General features: G+C 37.8%; 1 protein-coding gene across 4 annotated transcripts in view; it reads right to left on the bottom strand.

The window, feature by feature from the left end:
* Positions 1 to 13,986, bottom strand: part of LOC112543089 (complement factor H-like) — a 62,040-nt gene that overhangs the window by 45,965 nt on the left and 2,089 nt on the right. For all 4 annotated transcript variants that reach the window (XM_088154383.1, XM_088154384.1, XM_088154385.1 and 1 more), the window contains exons 2-4: positions 6,537 to 6,716; positions 5,822 to 6,001; positions 1,516 to 1,686 (exon numbers count right to left, since the gene is read on the bottom strand). In XM_088154383.1, coding sequence (XP_088010509.1) covers positions 1,516 to 1,686; positions 5,822 to 6,001; positions 6,537 to 6,716 — 531 coding nt within the window. The remainder of the gene's footprint in view (positions 1 to 1,515; positions 1,687 to 5,821; positions 6,002 to 6,536; positions 6,717 to 13,986) is intronic.

Consider the following 13,986-nt stretch of genomic DNA (forward strand, 5'->3'; position numbering starts at 1 on the left):
TAGGCACCTTAGGTGCAATCCCAAATATCTGGAGCACCACTTGAAGACCATCGGCACTGACAAAATGACCATCAGTCAATTGCAAAAGGCAGCTTTACTTGGAACAGCTTATATCCTGCAATGCTACCTTTAACAACATCAAACAACAACATCTGCCTATGCCAGGTCCTTAGGAAGGACTTGATAGTTGAATAAAAATGCCAAATCCAGCCTAAACATGTGGCAGACTATGCAACCAACCATAATAATAATAACAATAATGTGCAACCAACAATAATAGATAAATGAGGCCAGCAACAACACACAGGTAATAGAGATAACTCAAGGCTGCTCTCACTGGTGGCTGACCATCGAACCCTGGGTAACACCGTCTCACCGTTAGCTACCTCACCTTCAGGACTAGGGACTGGCATGGAGCTCTACAGAGACCCCAAAAGATTAATTGGCCCCAATCAACCTTCCATCAGTTATCAACCACCTATTGATTCCCAGCCATTTGCCTATCTCCTTTTGACCCCCAGCCATTTATTGATCCCTTGGATAATCCCATTGACCCCTGGGGGTCAATACTGACCACTTTGGGGAGCCCTGCTCTAAGGGTTTCGCCCTCCTGCTACATTCTCACTTTGCAGCTTGGCTTTATATGATTTTACAATACTTAGGAAGAAAAAAAAAAGTAGGAATAAAATTAGTGCCCAAATATGAGAACAACCAACAGTGAAGTCAAAGGATGATTTCAGAGATGGCTAACTGATCTACTGTGGAGCTATTTTTGTCTCCAAAATAGCTTGTTCTGCCCCCTTATGGGACTCACCCAGATTTTCCCTAACAGAAACAAATACTTTTTCTAAACTTTGTGAGTTAGACACAAGCTGTCTTGATGAACTATGTTCCCCTGTGAAACGTTTATTCCTATTTGGCCCCACATTTATTGCTGATCCAGACTTCTTATGGTAGATCAGAAAGAGAAATAAATAACCCAGATGATCTTCAGAAGAATGATGCCTGTCTCTGAAGAAATACATTGATCATTTCTAAGTCTGACGAATTAAAATTAAAAAACAGCATAGTATGCCATTTGGCTCCACAAGTTCCAGGAAACCATGAGACCTGAGTTTTTATTAATGAAGGACTGTTAAGATATTGAAATTATAGAATTAGTGGCTCTTTTTAAACTATACCTTTTAAACTAATTATAGCTACTTTAGGCAATCAACTCAGTTTGCCTGTAAATAATCCATAGATTCAGAGGAAAACTGAAACAGCATTTTCTTTTGCATGTTAAAGAAAGGAAGCTTGCCTCTTCTAAGACAATGCTTGTTATTTATGTTATCTGTAAGTATTTCTAATGAAGACAAAATCAAATATAAACACGGAAAGGCTCCTTTCCTAATTAACCAGAAAGTTTTTAATCTGGTCAGATTGATTGGAACTGCAATCCTACGCATGCATAGTAAGAAGAATAAAATGTGTATAAGATTTCAAAGCAACCATGACCATACATACTGTACATACCTATACACTGAAGTTTTGTACCCCATCCATTCTCAGTACATAATGCATCTGATCTGTCAACATGTGTATATCCTTCATCACAGGAGAATCGTATTCTGTCACCTTCCTTATAAATGTTCTTTACAGATAATATGGTTCCATGTTCAATATAGTCTGCCTGGCAAGTAATTTCTATTAAAAAATACAAGCAAAAGTTTTTCATTAATATTCTCTGTAACCACTTGAATCAAAAAGGAATGTCAAATTACTTATCTAAATATTAAAGAAGAAAGAGCTCTATCTGTAATTCTAATCTCATTTTTCATCCCAGCAGGATTCAGGTAGGATCAGGTTGAATAAATGACTTTTCAGCATACTCAGTGGGAATGGACAATATTCAGTCCTAATGCCATCTACTATTCTCAGTTATTTTCACAATCAAATGAAATGCCTTCAACCTCACCCAGTGGCTTCATGTTGATGTTAAACAGAAGTGGGGAGGGTGCTGAGCTCTGAGGCAACCTGCAAAGCACCAGCTGAGGGCTAGACCTCTCTTCCCATCAACACTGACTAGAATTGGCCCCAGAGGAAGGAGAAGTACCAGTGTAACACAGTGCTGCCCACTCCAACCCTTGAAGCTAGTCCAGAAAGGTACCATGATTAAAAACTGCTGAGACATCAAGGAGAGAATGTGGCCATTCATCACTTGTGGAAGCTGACATTGAATTTCTACAGAGGAATATGAATAGGGACACATAACTCAGGAGCTGCATCAACATTTTCTTATCAGTTATCAAAAGTTGGATCCAAAGGTCCAAAGAAAAATAACTTGGCTGGTATTCCTTTCTCTTACCAAATAAGTAGGCCTACTGTAACCATAGATAGAAATCATAGGTTGGTGAACTTAATGTTCCCTACACATTTTGAACAGAAGGAACAACAGGGTAGTAGTTGCTAAACAGCTGTGTCGGAATCCTCTCAATCAATCGCTTGCACTGCTAGTTTGCTTGCTTCGTTTCTGCCGTTAGAGTAGAGGAGAGGAGAGAGGAAGGGAAAGTTGAAATATTAACCATTAGGCACAGATGGGCCATTATCTGGCTCTCAGGAATGTCCAAGGTCATACCAACATGGGAACCTGAGAACATCTTCAACATGCGCAAGAGAGATTCAAAGACAGAAGGGGGGGGGGTGAAATGGGAGTGAGGTAAAACTGTTTTCAATTGGTTCCGATGAAATTGTTGCTAAGTGACATGGTCACTAAGCAAATCATATGACAGAGAGAGAGAGAGAGAAAGAGAGATGCTGTGAAGATTGCTGGTTGGTGCCATTTCATTAAAATTCTTGCAGCAACGCCAGCATTTCTCTCACTCCAGCATGCATTGTGGTACATTGGTTGGAAAATGATTTTTTTACTACCATTTATTACTGTCATATTTGTGAATGGTCACTATCTGAGGCAGTTGCTAAATGAGGACTACCTGTATGAGGATAAGAAATATACAGAAAGAAAAATGCAATCCTCCCCAAAGCAGATTCTTAACTTTGTAGGGATAGTAGGCACTTGTACAGTTTTGAGAAAGAGTCAAAGAGACCTATGTACAAAACTGGTCTTTCATGCTGAAATCCAGAGGGAGATGATGGAAAACCTGGGGCCATGAAGGAAGCCCATCTGTTCTACGCCTTAAGAAATATCAGAAACATCAAATGTGTTTTGGAAATGTAAACAACTGTTAGGGACATTTTATCATGCTTGGTGGACATGTAAAAAAGCTAGAAAATTTTGGATTCAAATACATACACTGGTTCAGAGAATTTTAAAGATGAATATGCAACTGAGGCCAGAAGTCTTCCTCTTGGGACTGATGGACAAACAGTTGGGAAAAAAATAATGGAAGTTTTATGTATGTATGTATGTATGTATATGTATGTATATATGTATATGTATATATATGTATATATATATGTATATGTATATATGATAACCACAGCAAGATTACTGTATGCAAAAGGATCTTTCCATTGCAATACCTACAGTGGAGGAATGCTTGGTGAAGATGATGGAACTTGCTGAGATGGCCAAATTGACTCCTGTGATTAAAGACAATACCTACATTTATTGCTGCCTGAAAACCCTTTATGGGCTTTTTGCATAAAACAGGAAAAAATGAATTTAGGATTTATGGTTTTGACGATTAGACAGAATAGATTATAGAAAGAAGAGAGTCATATGTAACTTTAGAGAAAGAGGTAAATTTATCATTCTACTTATAACTGTTATGAAGATCAGAAGCCACTTCTTTGTACCTTTTTCCTTTCTTTTCTATTTTTCTTTTTCTTTCTTTCTTGCACTTGTTGATTCCAAAGAAAAGAATGACTCTCTTCTTTCTATAATCTATCCTGTCTAATCATCAAAACCATAAATCTTTCTTTCTTTTCTATTTTTCTTTTTCTTTCTTTCTTGCACTTTTAGCTTTCTCCTTTTTTTTTCTTTTTTCTTCCTTACTTTATATTAGTTTGTATTAGCTTTTACCTTCATTTTTAAAACTTTCAATAAATTATAAAAAAAGAAAGAAATATCAGAAACATGTAATGCCGTACTGGTAGCAGAATTCAGAGGGAATCCTTCTGGGAGTTTTCCCAAAGCTTCTTTCTTACTTCCATCAATAGGTGGCAGGATGAGCTGATCAGTAAGAAAAGGAATGTTCTGATCCAGTTCAGGTTTTAGTTATCTATATACCAGATCAGTGCTTACTCTGTAAAAATATTCACAAGAGCTTACAGACAATGTCAAGTAATACAACTGATCTCTTTCTAATACAACTGATTTGCTTTCTAATACAAGCCGATGTTGGAGGATTATGTTTAAAGCAAAGAAGTGGTATGCTGGTAGAGCAAGGTTAACTATTTATATGAGTTTGAGGAAAGTTGTAATCTTTTTAGATGTCCATATTCTTTTAAATGATATACGTGCTAGATTGATGGCTGGGATTCTCTGTGTTCTTCTTATTGTTATGAGACTTTTTCTTCAAATTTGGAAAGATGACTTGATGGCCCCAATTACTCAATGGACTGAAAACTCAGTGTTGCATGTGACTTATAAGTAGCTTACTTAAAGACATAGACAATGTTGTTAGTGTTCTTTTTCTTCTTAGTGCTTATTTGGCTTGTTTATTTTTCACTATGCTCACCTAGTTCACAGAGCAAAGCCATCAGTGCATGATGTGATCAGCGTTTTGTTCAGCTTATTGCCGAGCCTGATGTTGTCTGGGGCTGAGAGGGGGTGACTGACCCAAGGTCACCTCACTGTTTTTTTGTGCCATGGGGAGACGAGAAACTAGGTCTCCCCACACTTAGTCCAATACCTTAACCACTACACAGAGTTGGCCCTGCTAGATATAGACTATGGATGGATGATTATCATGAAATATAATTTTAAAAAAATTATATGCACACACATCCATTTTACACATTCACATACCTGTATGAGCTATCTATCAACTTTTCTTAATTAATTAATTAAATTAAGAAAGGCTTTTTAATGAAAACTTTTGGAAGACAGATTCCAGTTATGGTTCAATATGTTCTGCCAGCTTCCGATAGCATTTTGTTTTCACTGTGAATATACAAATTGTTACTTAAGAAATTATAACTAATCATTACAAATTGTTGGAAGCAAAAATTGGAGAAAATTCAATACATGACTAGTTATCTTGAACTGTTCTAAATATTTTAGTTTGTATGTGAGAGTCCAATTTCTGGAAATTAATTTAAAATGAGTGGTAAATATATCTGAGTGTGAATGTAACGTTATGGAAGTCATCAGGAACAACCTTCTTGATGAACTGATTTAGGCAATTGTATTATTAAAATGTCGTATTTCATTAACTTATGCAGATATCCAGGAGTTGGCTCCCAACTTATTTATTTTTCTTTTCTGCAACAAGTGTACCTATCTGCCTGTGAAAAAGAAACAGTACTGTATATGCCTCTTCATTTGACAAGCAGCTTTGTTGAAACCCATTTCTTGCAGGCTTACCGCATATCTAGAAAAAATCTTTTCAAGGAGAACGTGTGGAAATGCAGTGATACAATCTTGCCTATTCACCTTTGAAACACCACCTCCTCCTATCATGTCTGCCCAGTATCCTGTTGCAACTAATTAGGCACTTTAGATACAGTACGTGCAAATTCTGCTAAAATGTCCTGGGTGAGATACGTCCCTTAGGCAGAAAATTGGAAATTCATGTAAAATAATCTTAAAAAATAAATTTCTGCAGTGAAAATCAGCCCTTCTGTAATCATAGTAATGCATGTCAGTTCTGCTTACCAACACATTTTGGTGAACGTGACCATCCATTCCTTGTGCATTCAACCACCTTTTCTGCATTATGTGGTTCAAAATTAAATCCAGGGTCACATTGAATTTGAATTAGATCCCCATCTTGATATATAGTTCTTTGAGGTTGGAAAGAACCATTAGCTATTCCAGGAGGGTTGCATGTAATTTCTAGAGAAAACAAATAATATATTTCATATTTTTAAAAAGCTTGTGCTCTTATCATATTATCGGTATTGCTTCCTATTAGCACAGAAAAAAATACCATTATTATTTTTAAAATATATATAGCCTGTCAGATCATTTTATAAAGCAGGAATATCTCCTAATGAGTCCTCACTAATTTAAAGCTGGCAGTTAACATTTACACTAAAAGATACTGTGAAATTAGCCATCTTGATTAAAAGTATTTTTAGTACACTTGCATTTATTTGGAAGATTGCAAATAGATTCAGCAACTTGTTATATTCATTCTTCAACTTGGTTTTGAAACAGGACTTCCTCCTATCATGTCTGCCCAGTATCTTGTCACAACTAAGTAGGCACCTTAGATACGGTATGTGCAAATTCTGCTAAAATGTCATGGGTGAGATATGTCCCTTAGGCAGAAAATTGTAAATTCATGTAAAATAATGTTAAAAAATAAATTTCTGCATTGAAGATCAGCCCTTCTGTAATCATAGTAATGCATGTCAGTTCTGCTTACCGACACATTTTGGTGAACGTGACCATCCATTCCTTGTGCATTCAACCACCTTTTCTGCATTATCTGCTTCAAAATTAAATCCATGGTCACACTGAATTCGAATTAGATCCCCATCTTGATATGTAGTTCTTTGAGGTCGGAAGGAACCATTAGATATTCTTGGAGGGCTGCATGTAATTTCTAGAGAAAACAAATCATATATTTCATATTTTAAAAAGGCTTGTGCTCGTAGCAGATTATCGGTATTGCTTCCTATTAGCACAGAAAACAAAACCACTCTTATTTTTAATATATATATAGCCCGTGAGATCATTTTATAAAGCAGGAATGTCTACTAATGGATCCTCATTAATTTAAAGCTGGCAGTTGACATTTACAGTAAAAGATACTGTGAAATTAGCTATCTTGATTAAAAGTAGGGGGCAGAGCAAGATGGCCACCAAGTGACAGCTTTTTAGTGAGCTCCTAATCCTCTTATTTTATTTACCCTTTATGTGTAGTTTTAAGATAGTTCATTTTACTTAATATCAATTAGTGATCTTAGTAATTTTAGTTTCTTTTATTAGGATTAGTAATTTTAGGATTTTAGATTTTGGACTCTGGAACCCATCAGCTTCAGACATCTGCTGATGAAGTGAGAGTAGGATTTACAACCCTGAATACCACCCAAGGATGCAAAATCAGAAAACAAAAACAAAAAAGAACTTGAAAAGAACGTTTAAAAGGAGGCACAAATTGGAGACACAGCCGAGAGGAAATCCTAAACAAGACAAGGCTGCAATGACTTTGAGGCAATCAAAGATAAAGGATTTATTCCAGCCAATGGACACTGCAAGTAAGTCTCCTTCCCTTTTTTCTTCTCCCCTTGTAACCTCCGTTAATAATTCTTATTCCTCATTGGACTAGGACGTGGATGATTGTCTTTCTGTTGAAAATGAGACTTTAACAGGAGATAGAGGGGAGGACATGGTTAATACTAAGAGCAACATTAAAGGAGACTTGGACTTGGTTGCCAAGAACTGTCTTTTAACAGCCCAAACAGTCATTGCTATATATGACCAGATCTTGGAAGCCAATAAACAGATAGACAAACTAAAGGCTCTAATAGGAAATTATATCTCCAAATTAGATAAGAAAGCTAATAGCAACTCCCATGCTTCAAAAATTACCCCTAATCCATGGACAGCACGAGTGGCATGGGGGTTCTCAGAAGGAGAAGATATGGAAGAGAGGCTAGTTTTGCAGAGACATAGGATTTTAATCCAAGTTGCCGATACACCTTTAAATAGGGGCAGGTGGCATAACAGACAAGTAATACTGAACTCTCTCTCCCAACTCTTACATTGTGGGGTATATTCTAATGAATTAATCGAGATTTCTTGGCTCCCCAGTAGGCATGGATGTAAAAGAATATTGTTAACTTTTGGACAGATTATTCTCCCATTGATGCTTTTTAGGCTTGAAAATTTTTTAAGGAAATATCATATCCGGCCAATATGTGTGTTTTATAACACCCAAACTCAGTCTCTGCTAAAGCCTGGGCGGAGAGCCAAGTCAGAGAGGGAGGATGACATGAACCTTGAAAACTCTAAATGTAACTGTTCCCTATCAGTAAAGCAAAGAACTCCTCTATTAACAAGGACAGAAGAAGATAAGGATAATGAAAAAGAGATCCCAGATTCACTTAATGGAAAGATACAATTTTTGGACGATGAAGAAGTATTAATTCATCAGGAGAACAACTGATTTTAAATAAAATTGAAATAGTAAGATCAATGTTGAAATCAGATACTAATGTGACAGAAACTCTTAACACCCTGCTCCCCTCTAGCTACTCCTCTGTGGAAATGTTACTAAGTCTGGTTTCACAGCATAAAATCTCCAAAAAAAAGAGAGAGAGAGAGAAAGAAGGCGTGCCAGTCCAAAGCAAAAAGATAAAAAGGAAAAGGACACTCAGCAGGATATTACAGCACAAGTTCTAATTAACCATTCAGAGGATAAAACTGTAGCTGGTGACTTAATATCACTGGCACTGGAGAACCAGATAGAGCAATCTCAAGAGTCGCTTTATCCCATTGAACTTAGTGTGGATCCTAATTCTGATTCCACTCAGCAAGGGGGTACTCCATTTATATCTTGTCATTCTATATCAATACAAGTCAACACCATTAAGGGAAACTCTGAATCGGAGCAATTTCCTGAAAATAGCCACCAACTTGACATTAGTCACTTTCAAGTACAGCAATTAGAAAATGAGAGGGATGGACTGAGCCCGCTACCATTTGCAGAAACCCTAGTATCAGATCAAAATCTGTGGAATACCGGCTCCCAAGACAAAGGAGAGCAAAAATCACAACCCATGCTGAGAAAAGTTGAATCTTATAATAACTGTGTCTACATGGGAAGGATTGATAAAATAGTCCCAGCTCCAAAAACAAATTGACTGTCTCCATCCTCATTCTTTAGCCAACCACCTCATTCAGAATATTCTGTTTTCAGGAGATCTATACAAGACAAATTCTCCCATAATCATCATGAAGCAACTCATGTTTCTACCATCTCTCAGGATTTGCCTTTAATAATGGTCACACCTGGGAACTCAGATAGACATTTGGATGCTCTTAAATCTCTGTCTATCCTCTCATGGAACATTGCAGGTTGGAACACTAAATCCAAGGACTCTGCTTTTTAAAACTATATTGCTGAATTTGACCTACTCCTACTCCAAGAAACCTGGCTTGACAGCAACTTGTTCATAAGTGGGTATAAATCCTTCTCACTTCCCGCAGCCCCTGTAGCAGGACAAGGCAGATTGTGTGGTGGATTAAATATACAAATCTCAACCAAACTACATTCAAATATTATACAGTTAGACCCAATGGAGTGCTATGCAATGTCTGTGCTGTTAAAATGTAATAATGCTCTATTGTTGTTAGTTAATGTTTATCTTCCACCTCTTCAAAATAGGTCCCAATTTAACAACTTCTGGACTAAATTGGAAGTATACATAAGTACTCTTATGTCAAATAATCCCTTAGCTCATGTAATAGTTTCTGGTGATCTAAATGCTAGGGTGGGGGTGAATGATACGGTACTTTTTACTCAGTTTCCCCCAGAACCAGTCACGATTCCCCCTTTGTTAATCCGGCAATCTAAAGATTCAAAAGGGGACTATAAGGGGCCGTCTCTATTACAAACAATTAACAAATTAAATTTATATTTATTGAATGGATCTATTAGTGATTTCCCTGGTGAATTCTCCCACTGGGTTGGCTCAAGACCTTCCCTGATTGACTATACTTTAATCTTATGGAATCTGATCACTTCTGTACAAAAATTTTATTTAGGAAATCAACCTGATAGTGATCATCTTCCAAGTATTACAGTATTAAAAGCATCTGACAATTGCTTTTTGGAAACAGAACCCACCCCATTTTGGGATTCAGACTCAAAGTTGAGGTTAGTTCGTGTCAAATGGTCTCAGCAACTTAGTGAGCAAATTGCTCAGCTGCTTCTATCTGAAGCAGCACTGCAACTCCACTCCACCATAGTCAGAGAGAGGTCTGGGGACTCTCCCCTGAAGACATTTACACAACTGATTCAGTTATTCCACCCAGTGATCTCCACCTAGATATCAAAGAGAAGAGATAACCCAGGGGGCAAGACTTATTTTTCCCAGCCCTGGTTTGATGCAGAATGTTTTGAGGCCAAAAGTAAACTGATCAGGGAATTTAAGCTATATAAAGAGAACCCAGTTGAGCACCCCATCCAAGATTTTATGATCCTGAAGAAACAATATAAACATTTTTTACAAAATGAGGAAAGAGAATTCACTAAGGTTTCCTGGCAGCAACTGATAACAGCTTCTCAAGCCAGAAATTCCACTCTGTTCTGACACCTCATAGCTTTCCATTCAATTGACAGGCCCCTTTCACTTCCTCACCTTATATCTGCATCTGTGTGGGAAGACCATTTTAGAGCATTATATTCACAAGAAGAGGCCCATATAGTTGACTTAGATCTCAATGTTAACCTGTTCCCAAATTGGACCCGTCACAAATGCTGAAATAAAGAGGCTTATAAATCAGCTAAAGCCTGGTAAAGCTCTAGGTAATGATTTCATTACGCCTGAAATACTACGAAACAATTTGGATTGGTGGACTCCTGTCCTTGCATCCCTGCTTACCTATATCGATCGCATTGCACAAATTCCAGAGGACTGGGGCCTAGCCATTATCGTGCCTATCTATAAAAAGGGCGCTCAAGACCTGCCTGCTAATTATAGGCCTATTAGCTTGTTAAGTATAATAAGTAAGCTCTATGCCAGACACTTATACAATAAACTAGTTGACTGGATTGACTCGGAGCATATATTGGCAGATGAACAAGCAGGTTTTAGGTCCAGACATTCTATCTACGGACATGCCCTTATACTCCAACATCTGGCCGAAAAATATACATCTAAAACAGGTTCGACTTAATATACCGCTTTTATTGATTTTAGGTCTGCTTTCGATTTGGTTCCCAGAGCAAGGCTCTGGTCTAAGCTCCTCCACACTACCATTGATAGAAGGCTACTATTGCTCATGCATAATCTCTATAAGAACCCTAGAATCAAAGTTCGATGCAGTACGCAAGGCCACCACACAAGTGAGATTCCAACTCACAGAGGAGTGAGGCAGGGTTGTATTTTAGCTCCTCTGCTGTTTAATTTGTATATAAACCCACTTGGGGCCAAAATAAATCAATTAGAATATCACCCTCCAAAACTGGCAAACAGGCACATTGCAACTTTGTTGTATGCAGATGACACTACTCTTATCACAAACACAAATTGGATTCAAACGAGCCATGAGCGCTCTGGCCAGATATGGCTCTGAAGAAGCTTTCGAAATCAATTATAGCAAGACTAAAATTTTGGTCTTTTCAAAGAGACCTAAACTGCACATTTGAAGGATAAATGGCCAGAATATTGAACAAGTTAAATCCTTTAAATATTTGGGCATGGTTTTTCATAGCTCCACTAAACGCAGTGTGCACCAAAGCTACATTACAGAAAACACTCAAAAAACAGTGGCTGCAATCCAATCCTTTTACTTTACCAGGGGAGCATAGTATATCCCAGCAGCATTGAAGCTATACTCAGCTAAAGCTCGCACACAATTACTCTTCAGTACCCAGCTAGGACCCTATCCTTCATTTACACCTCTGGAAAGGGTTCAATCAAAATTCTTAAGGGCCATATTTCAGGTAGGCCTTTGTGTCCCAAATGTAGCACTAAGGAGGGAAGCAGGGTTGTCCACAGTTGAAACGGGCACGTGGACTTGTATTATAGCACATTGGCTGAAACTACTGTTTTTCCCCACAGGTTTGAGTTCTTTCCTTATCAAGGATAATTACAAATCAGTATGGTTCAGGTCTGTCTTACAAAAACTTCAACATCTCAGCTTCTCAAGTGAGGCATTCCTAATGATGGGCTACAAGTGTGCACTCGGTGAATTCAAACAGTGTATCAAAGACCTGGAAGTCCAGCAGGACTGGTCTGCTTTGCCTAAGAGTGTTTTTTTGAGCAGTCAAACCTTTTCTTACAAGCCAGCAAGATACCTAAATTACATCACTGTCCCCAAATTTCGGAGGGCACTAACTCTAGCATACTGTAATGCTCTTCCTACAGCAGTTTTGGAGGGCCAATACAAAAAAGTGAGCTGAGATTGTGCCACTGTGGACAAGGGGCTATTGAAACTATAGCATATGTCCTGTTATACTGTATTTTTTATAACGACTCATCTAATAACTCCTAATCTCATAAAATATCCAGGTAATTCTGATCTTTTTTATGTCCAGTTGTTGCTATCTGATCAGAATGATTTAGTTTCCCTGAACGTAGCTAAATTTTGCTACACTGTCTGCAAAATTAGGCAGATTTTCACTGCCCACAGATGACCCCACCAATCTGTACATATATTATCATGTGCTGTTCATTTTATTTAATGTATTTTTAATGTATTTCAATGTATTTCAATGTATTTTTATTTGTAATTCTGGTCCGTGACCGTAATAAAGATGATGACGATTAAAAGTATTGTTAGTACGCTTGTATTTATTTGGAAGATTGCAAATAAATTCAGCAACTTGTTTTATTCATTCTTCAACTTGGTTTTGAATTGAAATGTAAAGATCCCATACAATAACCCCATACTTGGTATTAAGTCCTTCTGAATTCAAGGGATTTTATTCTAACAGGAGTGTACAGCAGGGGCAGAGAACGACATCTCTTCCAGATGCCAAATCTAGCCCCACATGCTCCAGTGGGCCAGATGATACCAAGGTATTGTGGGGAAATCCTAATCCCAGCCAGAGTGGATTATCCATCATCCATCATCCATTTCTCCTTGTAGATGAATGCTATTTTGCCTCCCTCTTGCCTTAGAATATCTACCACGCACTTCTTCTGAGGGGCATAGACCCATCAAAAACACAATGATTGCAGCCACACTGTACCTGCCCTGACTGGGACATCTTCTAGGAACTATGGGATGCATCACAAAGTAAAACCCACACAAATGGTTTAGTTAGAAATGAGCTTTGTCTTCCCAACTGGAGAAAGTACAGATCTCCTAGAATAATTGGTCAGCTCCCCCATCAGGCAAAGTGCATTGGGCACCCATGGGGATGAGAAGGTGATAGTGTTAGGATTTTCTCATGGGAAGGATTCATCTTGTTATCTGCAAAACAGTATTGTTATGGCTAAGTAAATCGTGTGACTTAGTTTAGTTTTTTAGTTTTCACGTATACTGCTATTTACTGCCACCTATTGGCGTGTGTATGCTAGTTACCCAGTGGGGGGGTACATACTGGCAATATAGCGGGAGGAGTATATGCCCAGCCTCTCACTAGAGTTTTAGCCACCATGTAGTCGGTTTTTATGGGTTATGTAGTTGTAACTAATAACCAAGTTGTGTACCTCTTCTCTAAGAGTTTTTGGCTAGAGACTTTGTTAAGCTTGTGTAGTAGATAAGTCTTGGATGCTAAAATACATGAGAAGACGTGTTTTTTCCTATATTTTGTATGAAACTTGTATTTTATGGAGTTTTGCATTTTTTATCAATAAACCAGATAGTATATATTTTCTGGCTGGATTTCTTTGGAGAACAAGATATGGACATTGCATTTTGTAAATTTCTCATGCTGATGCGTATTTTTTCCTGGGCAAACCTTCCTGGGAGTATTGCTGCATGCTGTACAACAGATAGTAGGTTAGAGTAGCCTCATGGACCAAAGGTTCCTCATTCTGAGTGTATCAGGTTGAGTTGGTATGTGGAAGTCCTGTAGGATGGCATTTTCCAAAAACAGAGCAAATATCCATGAAACATTGTTGATCATACTATTTTTTCAGCAGTGAGATATTCCAGTAACAGAGCACATTACCCAGCTTTATACTTTTTTGGAA

This window comes from Python bivittatus, unplaced genomic scaffold (genome assembly GCF_059951505.1).
Source record: "Python bivittatus isolate LINGU-HERP-01145 unplaced genomic scaffold, Pbiv_v1 ctg000700_np1212, whole genome shotgun sequence".
NCBI lineage: Eukaryota > Metazoa > Chordata > Lepidosauria > Squamata > Pythonidae > Python > Python bivittatus.